This window comes from Staurois parvus, unplaced genomic scaffold (assembly GCF_062004578.1).
Source record: "Staurois parvus isolate SC_StPar_1 unplaced genomic scaffold, SC_StPar_1.0 ptg000845l, whole genome shotgun sequence".
Taxonomy (NCBI): Eukaryota; Metazoa; Chordata; class Amphibia; order Anura; family Ranidae; genus Staurois; species Staurois parvus.
The window spans coordinates 2,459,089-2,477,529 of NW_028318641.1; the positions used below are offsets into that span (position 1 = coordinate 2,459,089).

The window sequence follows — 18,441 nt, forward strand, 5'->3', positions numbered from 1 at the left end:
AATCATGGGTTTGAATCAAACATACTTAGATCACTTTTCAGTGGAGCAGCAGTTTCCTGAATGAATATAAAGGGTAATAATATGCGAGCGCTATAAAAATTTCAGCCGCTAGGACACAACAAGGTACCATAAAAACCTCTAAAGATAAATAATAATAAAAGACAGTGCAGCGCTGTTGGATAAATATACAAAAATTCCTCATAAAAAACTCAATGATTCAACTATATTCATATAAAGTGCAAATCCTGCAAATACTGCCATACCATAGGTGCAATATTAATAAAGTGCAAAAGAGTATAGAACCACAAATGAGTGGTTATGGTGGCAGATATGTGAAAATGAGTCCAAATAATAGACTTGAAGATCGTGGCAGATCACGGCATTAAGGTGCTCAATTCCTCAAGATCCGGAATAATATGTGATGTGATTGAAAATAAGTGTATTGCGCACTCACCAGATGTGCGCTGCCAATACGCATTTGATATCACTTATGTCTCATCAGGTCAGCCAGAACAGTCACTCCCGGATATGGTCAGGTTCCTGCTCCTGTTCCTTTAAGGATCCCTCTAATGGTATCACTGCCTCAGGACACTTCTAAACGGACTCGCTCTTCTGCACGCACATGTTGGTCTGTGCGGCGCTCTTTGTATGACAATCCCTAACACACAGCCAAGAGCATTCCGCCTCATCTTTTACACTACGTACTGAGCACGGCAGTCACGTGTTATTTCCGCTCTTCCGACCTGTCAGAACAGAGACTGACGCACCGGTTTGACGTCACCCGGGCGCTGCACGTGTTGAACAGCTGCTTAAAGGAGTCGCTCCTGAATGAGCCCTTTCAGCATTCAGCAGTGGCACTCTTAGGGCTCCTTCCAACGTAAAGATGGGGGGGTGGTAAAACCCAGTGATTGTGTCACAGTTTTACTGCTTCCAGTCCCAACCCCCTTTCGCTGCTGAGGCAGCAGCCAAAGGTGTACACATGCTGCAGCAGGAGTTAAACCTCCTGTTGCTTTGGCGCTACTGCCTGCCATTGGCCACTGATTCAAGTAAATGGGGCCTCTCTGCAAGCACCACGCAACTGCATGCTTCAGCAGGGTCCACTGGTTAAAGCAGGTGTGAGAAAGCAACACACGGCTGCCTGCTTTAACCCCTTATTTGGGTTGCAGGGCACTTGAAGAGTGGCCTCATTCACTTGAATGGGTCATTCTTGGCAGGTGCTACATCTTCAAACCATGGCATGTGTGACATGTGTACACCTCTTGCCACTGCAACTAAAGGGGGTGCTGTTGGGGCGTGGGTGGTATAAACACATCTTAATTACGGTGTTTTACCATCCACCAAACTGCAAATGTAAATGAACCCTTACTGTTCTGAGCCCCCTATAAGGCTGCTTTCACACTGATGTGTTGCAATTTACCTGCACCGCGGGAGCAGCGTAGTGCATCTGCGACTTTCTTGGGTTAGTTGCACTTTGCCATAGACTTCTATTATATCCTGCAGTTTTGGTGCACTTTCTGAAAGCGCACCAAAAATTCTTCATTCAGGCGTTTTAGTGCACTTTGAGAAAATGCACCAAACCTGCAGGGTATAATAGAAGTCTATGGCTAAGCGCAACAAACCCACAGGAAAGCTGCAGGTACACGGCACTGCACCGACGGTGTGGGTAGACCGCAGCACATCAGTGTGAAAGCAGCCCTATACTATTATGCCCAGTGTTTTGCTCCACACTCACTTGAAGATCTCTTCTTTCCTGCTGCTGGCACCACTCTGGAGACTGCTAGCCAGGATGGGAGGTGGAGTGCAGTTGGTATCTCTCCGCATGGGACAGGAGCCGACACTACAGAGGAGGCATCGGCTTATGCGGCTGTTGCTCCCTACTACACCTCCAACTTTACAAGTAATCTCTCTGCATTGCACTCTGTTTGATGTTCTGGGATGGCATGTCAGCAAACTCAGGCCGCCATCCACCAGTCACTTGGCCGTGATCTACTGGTAGATCACGAATTGCTCGTTGCTGACCCCTGCTCTACGTCATTGCATGTTTCATTAGCAACAGTTTTGCAGTGCACAGTCCTGTTCCACAAATCATCAGACATTTCTGCCCTGTTTCATAAATCTCTTCAAGGGAGGTTTAACGATGCATTTGGGTCTAGCAAACATCTCTACCTGTTGCAGGTCAGCTTTATTTTGCTGGCCTATGTCAAATAAGTGTGCAGATCCTTGCTGATATACAGTTGCAAGAAAAAGTATGTGAACCCCTTGGGATTACGTGGAGTTTTGCATGAATTGGGCATAAAATGTGCTCTGAACGTCATCTAAGTCACAACAATAGAAGAACACAGTCTGCTGAACATAATACTACACAAACATTAGATGTTGCCATGGTTTATTGCACATAACATGTAAACATTCACAGTGCAGGGAGGAAAAAGTATGTGAGGCCCTAGCTTAATGACTTCTCCCAGAGCTAATTGGAGCCAGGAGTGAGCCAACCTTGACTCCAATCAGTGTGATGATATTGGATGTGTTGCTGACAGCTGTCCTGCCCTTAAAAAACACACACCTGTTTTGAGTTTACTGGTTTCAAGAAGCACTGTCTGATGTGAACCATGCCTCGCAGAAAAGAGCTCTCAGAAGACCTACGATCAAGAATTGTTGACTTGCATGAAGCTGGAAAGGGTTACAAAAGTATCTCCAAAAGCCTTGATGTTCACGTATCCACGGTAAGACAGACTTTCTACAAATGGAGAAAGTTTAGCACTGTTGCTACTCTCCCTAGGCATGGTCGTCCTGTAAAAATGACTGCAAGAGCACAGCGCAGAATGCTGCATGAGGTAAAGAAGAATCCCAGAGTGTCAGCTAAAGACCTACAGAAATCTCTGGCACATGCTAACATTTTTGTTGACACATCTACAATAAGGAAAACATTAAACAAGAATGGAGTACATGGGAGGACACCACGGAGGAAGCCATTGCTGTCCAAAAAGAATATTGCAGCACGTTTGAAGTTTGCAAAAGAGCACCTGGATGTTCCACAGCACTACTGGCAAAATATACTGTGGACAGATGAAACCAAGATTGAGTTGTTTGGGAAGAACACACAACACTATGTGTGGAGAAAAAAAGGCACAGCACACAAACATCAAACCTCATCCCCACTGTAAAACATGGCGGAGGGAGCATCATGGTTTGGGGCTGCTTTGCTGCCTCAGGGCCTGGACGGATTGTTGTCATTGATGGGAAAATGAATTCCAGAGTTTATCAAGACATTTTGCAGGAAAACGTACGACCATCTGTCCGCCAACTGAAGCTCCGCAGAGGATGGGTGATGCAACAGGACAATGACCCAAAGCATACAAGTAATTCAACAAAACAATGGCTGCAACAGCACAGAATACGCCTTCTGGAGTGGGGCAGTCAGAGTCCTGACCTCAACCCGATTGAAATGCTGTGGCATGACCTTAAGAGAGCGATTCACACCAGACATCCCAAGAATATTGCTACACTGAAACAGTTTTGTGAAGAGGAGTGGTCCAAAATGACTCCAGATTGTTGTGCAGGTCTGATCTACAACTACAGGAAACGTTTGGTTGAGGTTATTGCTGCCAAAGGAGGGTAAACCAGTTATTAAGTCCAAAGGCTCACATACTTTTTCCTGCCTGCACTGTGAATGTTTACATGTTATGTGCAATTAAACCATGGCAACATCTAATGTTTGTGTAGTATTATGTTCAGCAGACTGTGTTCTTCTATTGTTGTGACTTAGATGACGTTCAGAGCACATTTTATACCCAATTCATGCAAAACTCCATGTAATCCCAAGGGGTTCACATACTTTTTCTTGCAACTGTACGTTGCTGCAGATGTGAGCCGTGTTCAGTCACAATTATGCATAACGCAGGTAGTAGTGCAGAGCAGAACTCAAACCCAGTCTATCACAGCACAGCACTTCCAGCAGCAGGGCTAGTGCTAGAAGTACAGTCCTTGTAATTCCACAAGCAAGTTCAACACACAGAAACTAATATTCTTATACAGTTTACCAAACTGTAGAAAGGTGTTCTTCTGGTAAATAACGTGTTTGTGTTTGTTTGTAAACCCTCTCTTCCATAATGACTAAAAAATAGAAAAAATTGTAAACAACCAAAAAAAGTGTCTTTGTCTACGTTTTAGTTGGTCTTCTGCCTCCATGTCTACCATGCAAAATTGGATTTAGGAGAAGTTCCAGTGCAGAATACCCTATATGAAAGTCAATGTTTGCCTTGGAGCCATGGGGGCAAGAAGTCCAAATGTTACTCTTTTCTGTTTCTTTAGTTTCTCAGCAGACATAGATATTCATATGGGCATAGCCTTAGCATTGATGTGCCTTTAGAAGATTCTTCATGTTACATTGTCACCTCATGACCTATCTGTGTTCCTCCAGTCAACAGTAGTCATTGTAAGAAGGTTTCCACATGTGTCATGACAAAGGCAAAGCCAGTCCCCAAGTGTTTCACATGTAAGATCCACAGTGCCACCAGGGCACTTCTGCTTGGTGTTTGGTTGGTGTTTCTTTGGGACTGATCCTTACTGGTGCTCTACTACATCCTATGGTTTCCATCCTCGTCAACAAAGCTTAACCCCTTCCTGCTGCAGGCACACAATATTTGTAGTAGACATCACCACCCTTAGATTGTGTAAGTTACTGGAGACTGTTTCTTTCCACAGGCGTTTTAGCTGCAGAAAGGCAATGTGGGGCTAATTAAGTGGTGACAAGAATGGGGAAAACATGCTGTGCCATAATGACCCTATCTGATATTGTATCAACAATTATCTCCCAATCGTAAAGAGAGTGCTGTCACGTACTCTCCAAATTCATTGTATGGGGTCTGGAGCCGGGCCAGGGTGTAGGTAAGGAATGCCCCATGCAGAGGAGTGTCTGATAAGCCTTTGCATGTGTCTCTGAGTGCTGCCATAACCTTTATTCAGCAGAGAATTACACAGTTATTATTAATTATGTTTTTGACATCTATGTTGCTGAAAGGCTCTACAGCACTGTAAGTGGACTGGCAGATACTAGACATCCTATACAGTTGATGGGTCCAGCATGCTAGTCAGCAGTGAAGGGGTTAACTTGTCATGGTGTGACTTGTATTTCTTATATTTGTAATGATTTATCAAAGTGTCACTTCCCAGAGATACCGAATTACTAAGCTAGAAAATGGATAACATACACATTCTAGATGTTTATCCACAATTTTGTATAAATCATTTATTTTTTTTTTCTGCATGTAACATACACCGATCAGCCATGACATTATGTCCACCCAGCATTGAGTAGGTCCCCCTTGTGCTGCCAAAGCAGCCCTGACCTAACGAGGCATGGACTACACTAGACTAGTGGTCTCCAACCTATAGCCTGGGGATCAGATGTGGCCCTTTGCTTGCCTATCTGGCCTTTGGGGCACTATTCTCTTTAAGACTGTAAGCTCCAAGGATCAGGCCCTCCTATCCCTCTTGTATTGAACTGTATGGTTGCTGTATTGTCTCCCGTTATATTGTAAAGCGCTGAGCAAACTGTTGGCACTATATAAATTCTGTATTATAATAATAATAATACAAGGCACTGTTCTTCCCACTGACACCAACAATGGGGCATAATTTCTGTTACTGATACCAACAATAGGGCACTATTCCTGCCACTGACACCAACGGTAGGGTGCTAGTCTTACCACAGACACCCATGATGGGCCAATATTTCTTCCCTTGATACCAACAAAGGCAATGATCCTCCCACTTATACAAGTGAAATGGCATTGTTTGCTCCAATTGACTCCACAGCATTTTTTGCTTTTACTGGCCACAGTCTGGCACCTTCAAAGTCTGAAAGACCGTAAACTGGTCCTTTGTTTAGAAAGTTTGAATACCCCCGTGCTTGACAAAGCATCACAATGCATCTGCTGACTTGCCTTCCTCCTATAGTGCATCCGGGTGCCATCTCTTCCCCTGGAAAGTGACACACACGAACCTGGCCATCCATGTGATAGAAAGGAAATATGATTGCCTTCTTCCCATACTAAATTGTGGTGCCATCCCTTCCTCACACATACGTGCACCTGGTCATCCACATGATGTAAATATTGATTCATAAGACCAGGCCACCTTCTTTTATTGCTCCTTGGTCCAGTTCTGATGCTCACGTGCCAATTGTAGGCACTTTTGGTTGGGGACACAGGTCAGCATGGGTATCCTGACCGGTCAGCCACTACACAGCCCCATACTCAACAAACTACGATGCTCTGTGTGTTCTGACACCTTCCTTTCTATTGAAACCAACATTGACTTTTTTTGGCAATTTGAGCTACAGTATTTCTTCTATTGGATCGGACTACATGGACCAGTCTTCTCCCCCCACGTGCATCAGTGAAGCTTGGACACCTGTGACCCTGTCACCAGTTTATCTTTCTTGGACCACTTTTGGTAACTCCTGAACACCACAGACTGGGAACATCCCACAAGAGCGGCAGTTTTGGAGTTGCTCTGACCCCTTCCTCCAGCCATTGCAATTTGGCCCTTGTCAAAGTCGCTTCTTCCATTCCTCCATGATCTAGTGCTGATACTCATGTGCCCATTGTGGATGCTTCTGGGTGTGGACACGGTTTAGTGTGGCTACGCAGTCCCATACACAACAAACTGTTTTGTTCATTTTTTCTGCTTTCAACACATCAACTTCAGGGCAGGGGCGGACTGACAACTCATGGGGCCCCCGGGCAGTAGGGGATCATGGGGTCCCTGTGTCCTTGCCCAAACTCAAAAAAGTCTATGAAAAAGGTACCAGGGCCATCTCATTGGGCCCCCTACTGAACCCGGGCCCTCGGGCAGTGCCAGAGTTTCCAAATGGTCAGTCCACTTCTGCTTCAGGGCCAACATGTTTACTTGCTTCCCAATATATCCCCATCCACTTTTGAGTGCCATTGTAATGAGGTAATCAACTTTACTTATTAGAGGTCATTATGTTAAGGCTGATTGGTGTATTTTTAAGCAATCGCCCATCCAGCTTTAGAAGTTATCTTTTGATGACTGTAGTATAAGGTGTTAGGTGATTGTGCTTATCACCATTGATCTCTTTTCAACCCCAATGAGTAGATCCTGCCATTGAAGAGATAATATTAGATAATTCTGCTCTGTGGGAATTCAAGAGACGCTTTGATAAATTACATTTTATAACCTGAATGAAGGGAAAAGTGGGAGTCCTGTGCAGATTTTTGTGATGCTATGTGTGTATGCATGCCTGGCCTTTCGTGGCAGTCCCAGTGCTCACCCGTACCACTACGTACAAGGTTTGTGTCAAAAAACATGAGTGTGATGTCATCCTGAGCGTAAACTAAGATCTGGCCTCTCCGTACTCCCCTCCCGAGTCCTTCCATTGCAAGCTCTGCACTCCGGGGACCCGTGCCCTGCAACGTCATCTCGCAGAATGACAGATGATGAAGTGTCAGAGTGTCTGGCATGAGAGCAACATAATCAACTGTCTGCCAAACCCAACATCCACAGACTGTTTACAGTGCAGTGGCTCACACGTATGTTTAGTGAGCCTTTGTGATATCATGTGTTTGTTCAAGCTTTGCCAGAGTACGATACAGGCACGAATACAGCATTGTGCTGATCTTGGGGTTTGCTCAGCCTGACATTGACTTCCTCGGGTGTTTACTGTCCAAGTGTGACATCTATGAATCCAAAGCGCTAACTCTGGGTTTTTGCATGTTTAATGTGGAGGACATCTGTGGGGGGTTTTTTTTATTTATTTTTTTACAGAGTGGAATGGGTTATATCCTTGTTTTATTGTGAACACAGCAACATGACTCAATTCAACTGTAATTGTTCAATATTTTTCGCATCTATAAGTTATGTTGTATATACGTCATCCTGTATGCATTGCTCTGTCCTTCTTATACTTTATGCTTTGTCTTTGTGCACTGTATGAAGGCTGTCCTGAAAGTAATGCAAAAGTGGCCATCACTTTTTTATTAACCTCCCTAGCGGTCTGATTATGTCCATATTTCTGTGCTCAAAGCGGTATATTTTTTTGCATGGAAATATGTATTTTTTTTATTGTAGGCCTGTAATGTTTAGGAATAACTCACTAAAATCTGTGTGAACAAGAGTCTAGTACACATCCCGGGTATGTTACAATTTGAAACCCGAAATAATAAATTATAATTGAATAAATAATAAAAAATAATAATATAATAATAATAAATTTAATTCAATAATGTAATCAAACCAAAAACACTGAAAATTTGAAATATAGCGCCAAGTTCGCACATCAATGAGCAAAGTCGCAGAATCGTTTTCGGTGTCTGATGACGAATTTCCCCCACGAATCATTATCACTCAATTCTGCAAGTGGTTCTGATTTACTATCGCTGTTCTCTAGCCGGTCTAAAACCGCTTTTGACCTAAAGGGACGCTTTTTGGACGCCATGGACGTTTCTCAGTTTCCAGGCAGAAAGAACAGTAAAAATGCAGGCAGGGCGCCGGACAAAGCACTCGGGACAAAATGTATGTGAAATGGTTTGATACAGGAATGTTATACTATGTGATTTTAGTGTATTTAGTGAATGTCAGTTTTTGTCATTTTCAAATTTCACGCCGTTCCGTCCCCCGTACTTCCCGACGCTTGCATGGGACGGAACCCAGAAGACAGATGCCGGCATCCGCCGGAGGACATTACAGGGGACACTGCAGGGGGGACATTGCGGGAGTGCAGGACAAGGTAAGTGAAGAACAGATCCCTGAGCAGCGCCGCATGGTAAGCCCGAATGTAGCTCGGGGTTACCGCTTTTGGTACTGAAACTTTACCCCGAGCTACACTCGGGAATACCGCCAGGGAGGTTAACATACATAGGTCATTCAAATTTCAGGTTGGTAACTCTTCCTCTATAGTAGGGGTCTCCAAACTTTTTAAAAAAAGGGCCGGTTGACTGTCCTTTAAACTTAAAGGAGGCTGGAGTGGGAGTAGAAAATGTCCCAGCGTCCATGAGATTAAAAATTACATAGTGTCCATAGTCATTAGAAGGAGGAATAGTGCCCCATCATTGGTATTAGTGGGAGGAATAGTGCCCCATCATTGGTATCAGTGGGAGGAATAGTGCCCCATCATTGGTATCAGTGGGAGGAATAGTGCCCCATCATTGGTATCAGTGGGAAGAATAGTGCCCCATCATTGGTATCAGTGGGAGGAATAGTGCCCCATCATTGGTATTAGTGGGAGGAATAGTGCCCCATCATTGGTATTAGTGGGAGGAATAGTGCCCCATCATTGGTATTAGTGGGAGGAATTGTGCTCCATCATTGGTATTAGTGGGAGGAATAGTGTCCCACCATTGGTGTCAGTGGGAGGAATAGTGCTCCATCATTGGTATCAGTGGGATGAATAGTGCTCCATCATTGGTATCAGTGGGAGGAATAGTGCCCCATCATTGGTATTAGTGGGAGGAATTGTGCTCCATCATTGGTATTAGTGGGAGGAATAGTGTCCCACCATTGGTGTCAGTGGGAGGAATAGTGGTCCATCATTGTTATCAGTGGGAGGTATAATATCCCATCATTGATATTCGTGGAAGGAATAGTGCCCCATCATTGGTATTAGTGGGAGGAATAGTGCCCCATCATTGGTATTAGTGGGAGGAATAGCACCCCATCATTGGTATTAGTGGAAGGAATAGTGCTCCATCGTTGGTATTCGTGGAAGGAATAGTGCCCCATCATTGGTATTAGTGGGAGGAATAGTGCTCCATCGTTGGTATTCGTGGAAGGAATAGTGCCCCATCATTGGTATCAGTGGGAGGAATAGTGCTCCATCGTTGGTATTCGTGGAAGGAATAGTGCCCCATCATTGGTATTAGTGGGAGGAATAGTGCCCCATCATTGGTATTAGTGGGAGGAATAGTGCCCCATCATTGGTATTAGTGGCAGGAATAGCTCCCATCATTGGTATTAGTGAGAGGAATTTTACCCCATCATTGATATTAGAGGGAAGAATAGTGTCCCATCGTTAATAATATTTGGAGGAATAGTGCCCCATCATTGGTATTAATTTGGGGAATTGTGCCTACTTTTTTATATCCGTGAGATGAATTACGCTCCATTGTTGGTGTCAGTGGGAGCAATAGTGTCCCATCATTGGTGCCAGTGGAAAGAAAACTGCCCCATTGTTGGTATCAAAGAGAAGAATGGTTCCCCACTGTTTGTCAGTGGAAGGAATAGTGCCCCAGGAGCTGGATAAAGTTAAGCAAAGGCCTGCATTTAGCCCATGGACCGCAGTTTGGAGACAACTTCTCTATAGAAACTCCTCTTCTTGTTTTTCATTTCAGGTAAATTATAGATTCCAAGCATGAGCAACATGCCATCATTAAGTTCTTGATGAAGAAGGGGTGCAGGCTATCCGATATCCAGAGAAGGCTACAGAATGTTTACGGAGAGGATACCATTGAAATGAGTCACCAATGACAAGGCATTGCTATTGTCAATGGTGTCATTTCTGTAAACATTCTGTAGTTATCTGTGGATGTCGGACATCATGCACCCCTTTATTGTCAGACACTCAATGATGGCCCATTGCTTCTGCTTGGAATCCATTATTTACCTGCAATGAAGAAGAGTTACTGTAGAGGAAGAGTTACTCTACCAACATGTGAAATTTGAATCGCCTACGTAAGTTAATAAAAAGATTTATGCCCACTTCTGCATTTTGCACAGAAGGCTACATACTGTAATATTTACAGAGATGACACCATGGACAAGAGCAGTGCCTTGTCATTGGTGACTCTTGTCAATGGTGTCATCTTTGTTAACATTCTGTAGCCTACTGTGCAAAATGCGTAAGTGGGCATACATTGTTTAACTTACGGAGGTCATTCAAATTTCACGTTGGTAGAGTTATGCAGGCCATAGATGGGTCGAAAATCGGCCGATTTTTCGGCCGAAAATAAAATCGGCCGATTTTCGGATCGTTAGTGAGTTAATAGGTCGGCCGGTTTTCGATATTTTGGCAGATTTTTTTTATCGGTAAAGTTTGAAAAAAATCGTCCGATTTTGCTGACCGGCCGATTTTCGCGGCAATGATGGGCAAATCGGCTGATCTTTTTACCGATAAAAAATCTGCGCATGAGCAGTGACCTGCAAGAGGAAGACAAAAAGAAGAAGAGGAGGAAGAAGAAGAAGAAGAGGATGAAGAAGAAGAATTCCAGTCCGGCAAAAAGTGTCCCTGCAGAGAGCTCCGCTATTTCTTTGACAGTTCTTTGACATTTATAGCGGCTGCAACATTGTATCTATTTGTTTCTAAATGGATACAAATAGATACAATGTTGCAGCCGCTATAAATGTCAAAGAACTGTCAAAGAAATAGCGGAGCTCTTTGCAGAGACACTTTTTGCCGGCTGTAGACGGGATGAAAATCAGTTGATTTTTTGTTTTCTTTCTTTACCGTTCCTGGTAACGTCGGCCGATTGACCGATTTTTTTTTTTTTTTTTTTTTTTTTTTTTAAAGAAAAATCATCCGGTTTTCTCCCCATCTATGGCCTGCATATAACTCTTCCTCTATAGTAACTCTTCTTCTTCATTTCAGGTAAATAATGGATTCCAAGCAGAAGCAACATGATGACATTGAGTTCTTGAGGAAGGAGGGGTACAGGCTGTCCAATATCCACAGAGGTCTACAAAATGTTTACGGAGATGACACCAGTCATAATGTCTTGTCATTGGTGACACTTGTTATTAGTGTCATGTCCATAAACATTCTGTAGCCTTCTGTGGCTGCTGCCCTCCTTCACCAAGAAATGAATGACGGCACATTGCTTCAGTTTGGAATCCATTATTCACCTGCAATGAAAAAGAGGAGTTACTCTACCAACATGTGAAATTTGGATGACCTATGCAAGTTAATATAAAGTGTATGTCCACTTTTGCATTTTGCACAGAAGGCTACATAATGTTTACAGAAATGACACCATGGACAAGAGCAATGCCTTGTCATTGGTGACTCTTGTCAATGGTGTCATCTCATTAAACATCCTGTAGCATTCTGTGGCTGTAGCCCTGCTTCATCGAGAACTCAATGACTGTATGTTGCTTCTGTTTGGAATCCATTATATCCCTGCAATGAAAAAGAAGAAGAGTTACTATAGAGGAAGAGTTATTCTACCAACATGTGAAATATGAACAACCTTTGGTGATATAAAATGTTTCCCGCTTTTGCATTACTTTCGGCACAGCCCTCATATATTCTTTCAATATGTTATGCTTTCCTCCTTACAGACTTTGTACCCACTACAGAGTCCTATTGCACATGTATACAGTATACACTGCATACCTACTCACATTGCATTTTTCTATGTGCGTTATCCTTTCCTTCCTTTGTGTTTTTCCTTTATCCATTGTACATCTTCGCTTAATACAGCCATGTCTTCCTGATTACTATGTGTTTCTGCTCTTTGCACATCCATATCTATACTCATCACCAGGGGCGGACTGACAACTCATGGGGCTCCCGAGCAATAGGGGATCATGGGGCCCCTGTGTCCTTGCCCAAACTCAAAAAAGCCTATGAAAAAGGTACCAGGGGCATCTCATGGGGCCCCCTACTGACCCGGGCCCTCGGGCAGTGCCCGAGTTTCCAAATGGTCAGTCCGCCCCTGCTCATCACACACTTTTAGTAAATAACCCAGGGGTGGGTCAATTAATTTTCCCAAGGGACTGCATGAAAAACCGGCACTGTTGTGCAGGGCTATATTAAAGCAGAACTTCACTCAAAATAGCAAGTTCATCTTTATGTCCTCCACCCCCTTCTCTATCGCATTTGGTACTTTTATTTATTTTTTTTAAGGGAGGGGGAGCAGGTGCCTAGTTTTGATAGATACCTGCTCCCACTTCCACTTGGATCGCCTAGGTCAGTGATTTCAAAACTGCAGCCCTGGGGCCCGATGCATCCCTTTGCTTATCTTTACTGGCCCTTGAGGTGCTATTCCTGCCACTGACATCAACAATGGGGCACTATTCCTTCAACTGACACCGACAATTGGGCACTATTCCTTCCACTGACACTGACAATGGGTCAATATTCCTCCCATTGACACCAGTGATGGGCATAATTCCTTCAACTGGCACCAACAGGTGGGCAATATTCCTTCCACTGACACCAACAATGGGGCACTATTCTTTCCACTGGCATCAACAATGGGCCACTATTCTTTCCACTGGCATCAACAATGGGCCACTATTCCTTCCACTGGTACCAACAATGGGGCACTATTCATTCCACTGACACCAGTGATGGAGCATAATTCCTTTCACTGTCAACAAAAATAGGGCACTACTCCTCCCACTGACACCAACTATTTCTCCCCAAATACCAAAGAATGGGCATTGTTTACTCCCACTGGCCACAGTCTGGCCCCCCCTAAAATATGAAGGACTGTAAACTGACCCTTTCATTAGAAAATTTGGAGATCACTGGCCTAGACAATCCAAGCAGAAGTTCGTCCCCGCCCTCTCTTTGCATGTTGCCTCCTGCATGTGGGAGGCCAGCTGTGAAGTTGCAAGACGTCACAGTCAGCTTCCCTTAATAAACATGCCAGGGCCAGGGACCTGAAGACCTGCGAAGAACCAGCCTGGGTGAGGACAGCGCTGGATCTATGGACAGGTAAGTGTCCTTTTAGTAAAAGCCAGCAGCTTCAGTATTTTTAGCTGCTGACTTTGAATTCTTTTGTTCTAGGGCAGTGGTTCTCAAGCTTCCTAATGCTGCGACCCTTTAATACAGCTCCTCATGTTGTGGTGACCCCCAACCATAAAATTGTTTACCCAGTAATTATAATTCATGAGTGTCGTTTTACCTCTAATACTGCTGCTTTCAGCACAGTAGCTGCTTTTAACAGAGTGGCTGCTTTCAACACAGCAGCTGCTTTCTACACAGTAGCTGCTCTTTACACATCAGTAATATGTGTTTTCCAATGGTCTTAGGCGACCCCTGTGAGACGGTCGTTCGACCCCCAAAGGGGTCGCAACCCACAGGTTGAGAACTACTGTTCTAGGGTGAAGATCGTCTTTAAATATGGTAGGTTAGCACCTCCTTGGGCCTGTCTATGGAAACCCAATGAGGGGATTTATACATTCCCTCCACTGTTATACACACCCACTTGTAGGGTGGAGAGTGGCACCTGGCAACACCTTCTCACATGCGCTCACCCACAGTCTATACTTGTTGCCAAGTTCATCTAGCTCCCATGGCAAGGGTGAAGAACTGCGCCCCCCCCCCCCCCATTGATAATGCTTGCCATAGGATGGGTTTACTGCCCGGTGTCTTTTCTCAGCTCCCTTGCTCTGCTGTGCTCAGTACAGCCGCCCCTCCTGCCCACCCCTTGTCCCGGCCCTGCTTGTTGCCCACCTCCCATTATCTGCCCCAGTCACTTAAGGGGTGGTGCCACACACATTACATGCACAGTTTGCAACTTCTGCATTCTTGTCTCTTTTCATTTTGTGTGTATTACAGAGTGCATGGTATATTTTCATATGCATGCTTTTTTTTTTTTCCCTCACTCTTTTCTAGTGTACTGTAAGTCATTCTCCCTGTATATGTCCTATCACATACACCACTGTATTTACTTTACATATTAAAACTCCATTTACTGTTCCTAAGTGCACCATCATATCTCTCTTCCACATTGTCCGTCTGCTCAGTGGGGTTGACTTTTTTTTTTTTTTTTTTGTTAAAGGCAAATAGGGTTCATTCGGACAGGGTCTAAAATGTCGCGTTTAGATGTGTACGGCGTATAGTTTTGTACGTCCAAAATATACTGACCGTGATTTTTTACCTTTGATGCTTACTTGACCCAGACACTAATCCTAGCACTGTATTATTTAAATGAACTTGTGAGCCACTGGAGTCAAAAATCAGTGTATTAGATCGCTGGAATTTTTTCTCACCCTCATAAGACGTGAGCTACGTAAGAATAATGAATAATTAACCACGCTCTAATATTACCGTGCCGATACTATATATTTAAAAATATATACCACTAATTAATATATACTGTGACAATATCAACTTATCAACATCATTACCTAAATTAATCTAATTGTATTACCACAGTGTTTGATAAAACATAAAAATAAAAAGTGTGTGATTAAATCCAATAGTGATAATTTTACAATATAACTCATTAAAAATAAATTCATAAAATTCACTGTGCAAATGTGAAAAACAAAAAGAATTATAAATATCTCAGAAATAAATAGATAAATTCATAAAGTCCAATGTGCAAATGGTGCAAAGCAAGCATATATATATATATATATATATATATATATGTGTGTGTGAAAAATAAATAAAATAAAAAAGATTGATTAAAAATTATATAAATTCATAAAGTTCAGCAGCAAAAATGTGCAAAAAAGAAAATGTGCAAAAAAGTTTTTAAAGTTCAGCAGGGAGAAGATGCTGGTAGTATACTCTCCTTTCCATAGGTTTCCATCCATATCACCATAAGCAGATTGAAAGGAGAGTATATTACCAGCATCTTCTCCCTGCTGAAATTTAAAAACTTTTTTGCACATTTTCTTTTTTGCACATTTTTGCTGCTGAACTTTATGAATTTATATAATTTTTAATTTTTAAACAATCTTTTTTATTTTATTTACTTTTCACATATATATATAATTTATTGTTTGCTTTGCACCATTTGCACATTGGACTTTATGAATTTATCTATTTATTTCTAATGAGATATTTATAATTATTTCTGTTTTTCACATTTGCACAGTGAATTTTATAAATGTATTTATTTACTTTTAATGAGATAGTTATATTGTAAAATTATCACCAATCCTAGCACTGACCTAGATCAATCCTTGATCTAGATTTTTTTTTTTAATTATTAATAATAATAATAATAATAATAATAATAATAATATATATATTTTTACACACAGTTATGTTTTTTGTTTTTTTTTTCGTTCTGCAAGGAGAGGGAGAGATACGTTGGGGTTGATTTACTAAAGACAAATAGACTGTGCACTTTGCAATGTTGCAGTTGCTCCAGAGCTTAGTAAATGAGGTAAAGATTCACTTTGCAAAGAATACCCAATCAGGTGCAGGGAAAATAAAGAAACCGCATTTTTGCTTGGACATGATTGGATGATGGTAGTCAGTCTGTTCATTTACTAAGCTGTGGAGTAACTGCACTTTGTAAAGTGCACAATCTACTTGCCTTTAGTAAATCAACTCCAGTGTATCTCTCTTCTATAGTCAGAGAGAAAACACAGTGGCAGTCATAGTGACTGATCATTGTGATAGCCAATCAGAGGCTAGCCGATTGTTAATACAGGACGCGGAGCTTCCAGTAAGACCCCAGTTTCTGTGCCAGGAGCGCGCCAAGATACGCATATATACGGCCCCGTGGAAAAAATCGCAGTCCAGTGGGGCTGCATATATGTATACTGTTGGTGGGAAGGGGTTAAATTACCCCACATTTATTAAAGCCAAGTACACACAATCAGAAAATTGAACGAAAAGTTCTGCTTTCAAAGCGATTGTATAATAATCTGATCATTCATACACAGCTTTCATCTGGAATTATTCGAAGGGACAAGTACGAAAATTTTTTTTGTACAATTCTCATTGAGCCTGGGTTCACACACTATGCGGTGCGGTATATTGCATGTGATTCGCACAGGAACCGCACTGCATTCCTGTGCAAATCACATGCGAATTATGTGCGGTGCGATCAGAGCCATACATTTTGTATGGCTCAAAATCGCACCTCATCCTCACCAAACAGGTGCAGGAGCCTTTTTTTTTTTTTTGGTCAGCACTAGAATCGGATCGCATGGGTATTCACACCCATGCGATCTGATTCACATCGCACCGTGTTTTGCTAATCGATTTTGGGGTAGTGTTAACTTAAAGCGTAGCTCCACCCAAAAGGGGAAGTTCCGCTTTAAGGACTGCTCCCCATTAAGGATTGGCACCTTTGGGGGGTGGGGGGGAGTGGGTACCTGAATTGGACAGGTACCCACTCCCACTTCTGGTCCTATTTACCCTCCCTCCCTGTAGTCTTTTGGGACACATGACAGGTCCAAGAAGACTACAGGACCATTCATGAAGCGCAGCACTACTCGTGCATGCGCAGTGGGTACCCGGCTGTGAAGCCGCAAGCTATCACAGCTGGGTGCCCACACTAAAGATGCCGGCCTCAAGGAATACAAGCAGTGGTGTATTTAGGTTTTGTGCTGCCCTAGGCAACACAAAAGTTGGCGCCCCCCCCCCCCCACAGAAAGAGCCTGACATTGACCAAGAGCACCCCTGCCCTTCACCCAAGCCTTCCACTACCACTGCCCCCCATACACCAGCCACCATCCCCCATGGTGAGAGAGAGACACTCGCCTTCACAGCTCCAGACATCCCCCGGAACGAGTTGGGCTGTGCATACACCGTCCTGAAACCCGCAGCCTGTCTCAGAACCCACCAGGTCCCCATGCCACGTGTGTCCCTTCTTCCAAGGGGCAGTGCTGCCCCCCCTGAAAAGTGCTGCCCTAGGCAAATGCCTTGTTTGCCTTGTGGTAAATACAGGACGGCCGGTGAAACGGGCTGCGGGGGACACACCGAGGGACAGGTAAGTGGCTGTTTTTTAAAAGTCAGCAGCTACAGTTTCTGTAGCTGCTGACTTTTATTTTTTGACAGGGTGAGTGGAGCTCCGCTTTAACATACACACCCACAGCGGTTCGCATGAACGGGTTGCGATTGTGATGCGGTGCGGAATTTGCACGGAAAATGCTGCACTGCATCAGTGTGGACCCAGGCTGAATCGGTACAGTTTTTGTCCGAACATACATTACAAATACAATACATTGCATCAAAAGAATTTTCGTAACTTGAGTAACCTCTTCACTTTTAATATGAGACTATCATGCAAAAAGAAAAAAAAAAACGGGCAATCATTTGCCCGATATTCTCATCGTATGTACGGGGCTTAAGCAAAGGAAAATTCCCTTGCAAAGTGAGCCGCCTATTTGCCTTTATTAAATCAACCCCATTGTGTTTGTGATGTTGATATTTTTGTATCTTCTACAACGAGCGCTGACTACTCATGCATTTTATGTTTCTTTGCTTGCTGGTCTTTTGAAGAAAATAAAGTTTATTGAAAGCTCTGGGGAGAAGTTAATCTACAGCGGTTTCTCCCCGCAGCCAATGAGTTCCATCTGTCATGTTCCCAGGCTGGTCTAGAAAATGTAGGTCAGCACTTCATACAGCTCATTTTCTTATCAGAACTCATTAATCAAAATGTTTGGAATAAAGATGGCCTGAAACTATTTTTTTTTTTTTTTTTAGCCCCCAAAAATATTTATTTATTTCAGGTACTTATATAGCACCGTCAATTTACGCAGCGCTTTACATATATATTGTACATT

General features: G+C 43.1%; 1 protein-coding gene across 2 annotated transcripts in view; it reads left to right on the plus strand.

Annotated features, from left to right (window-relative positions):
• ADAMTS17 (ADAM metallopeptidase with thrombospondin type 1 motif 17) overlaps nt 1-18,441 on the plus strand; it is a 508,325-nt gene that overhangs the window by 366,623 nt on the left and 123,261 nt on the right. Inside the window, exon 16 of one of the 2 annotated variants that reach the window (XM_089655532.1) lies at nt 4,421-4,495. The exons of the other annotated variant lie outside the window; for it this stretch is intronic. Coding sequence (XP_089511658.1) covers nt 4,421-4,495 — 75 coding nt within the window. The remainder of the gene's footprint in view (nt 1-4,420; nt 4,496-18,441) is intronic. 2 annotated transcript variants of the gene reach the window in all.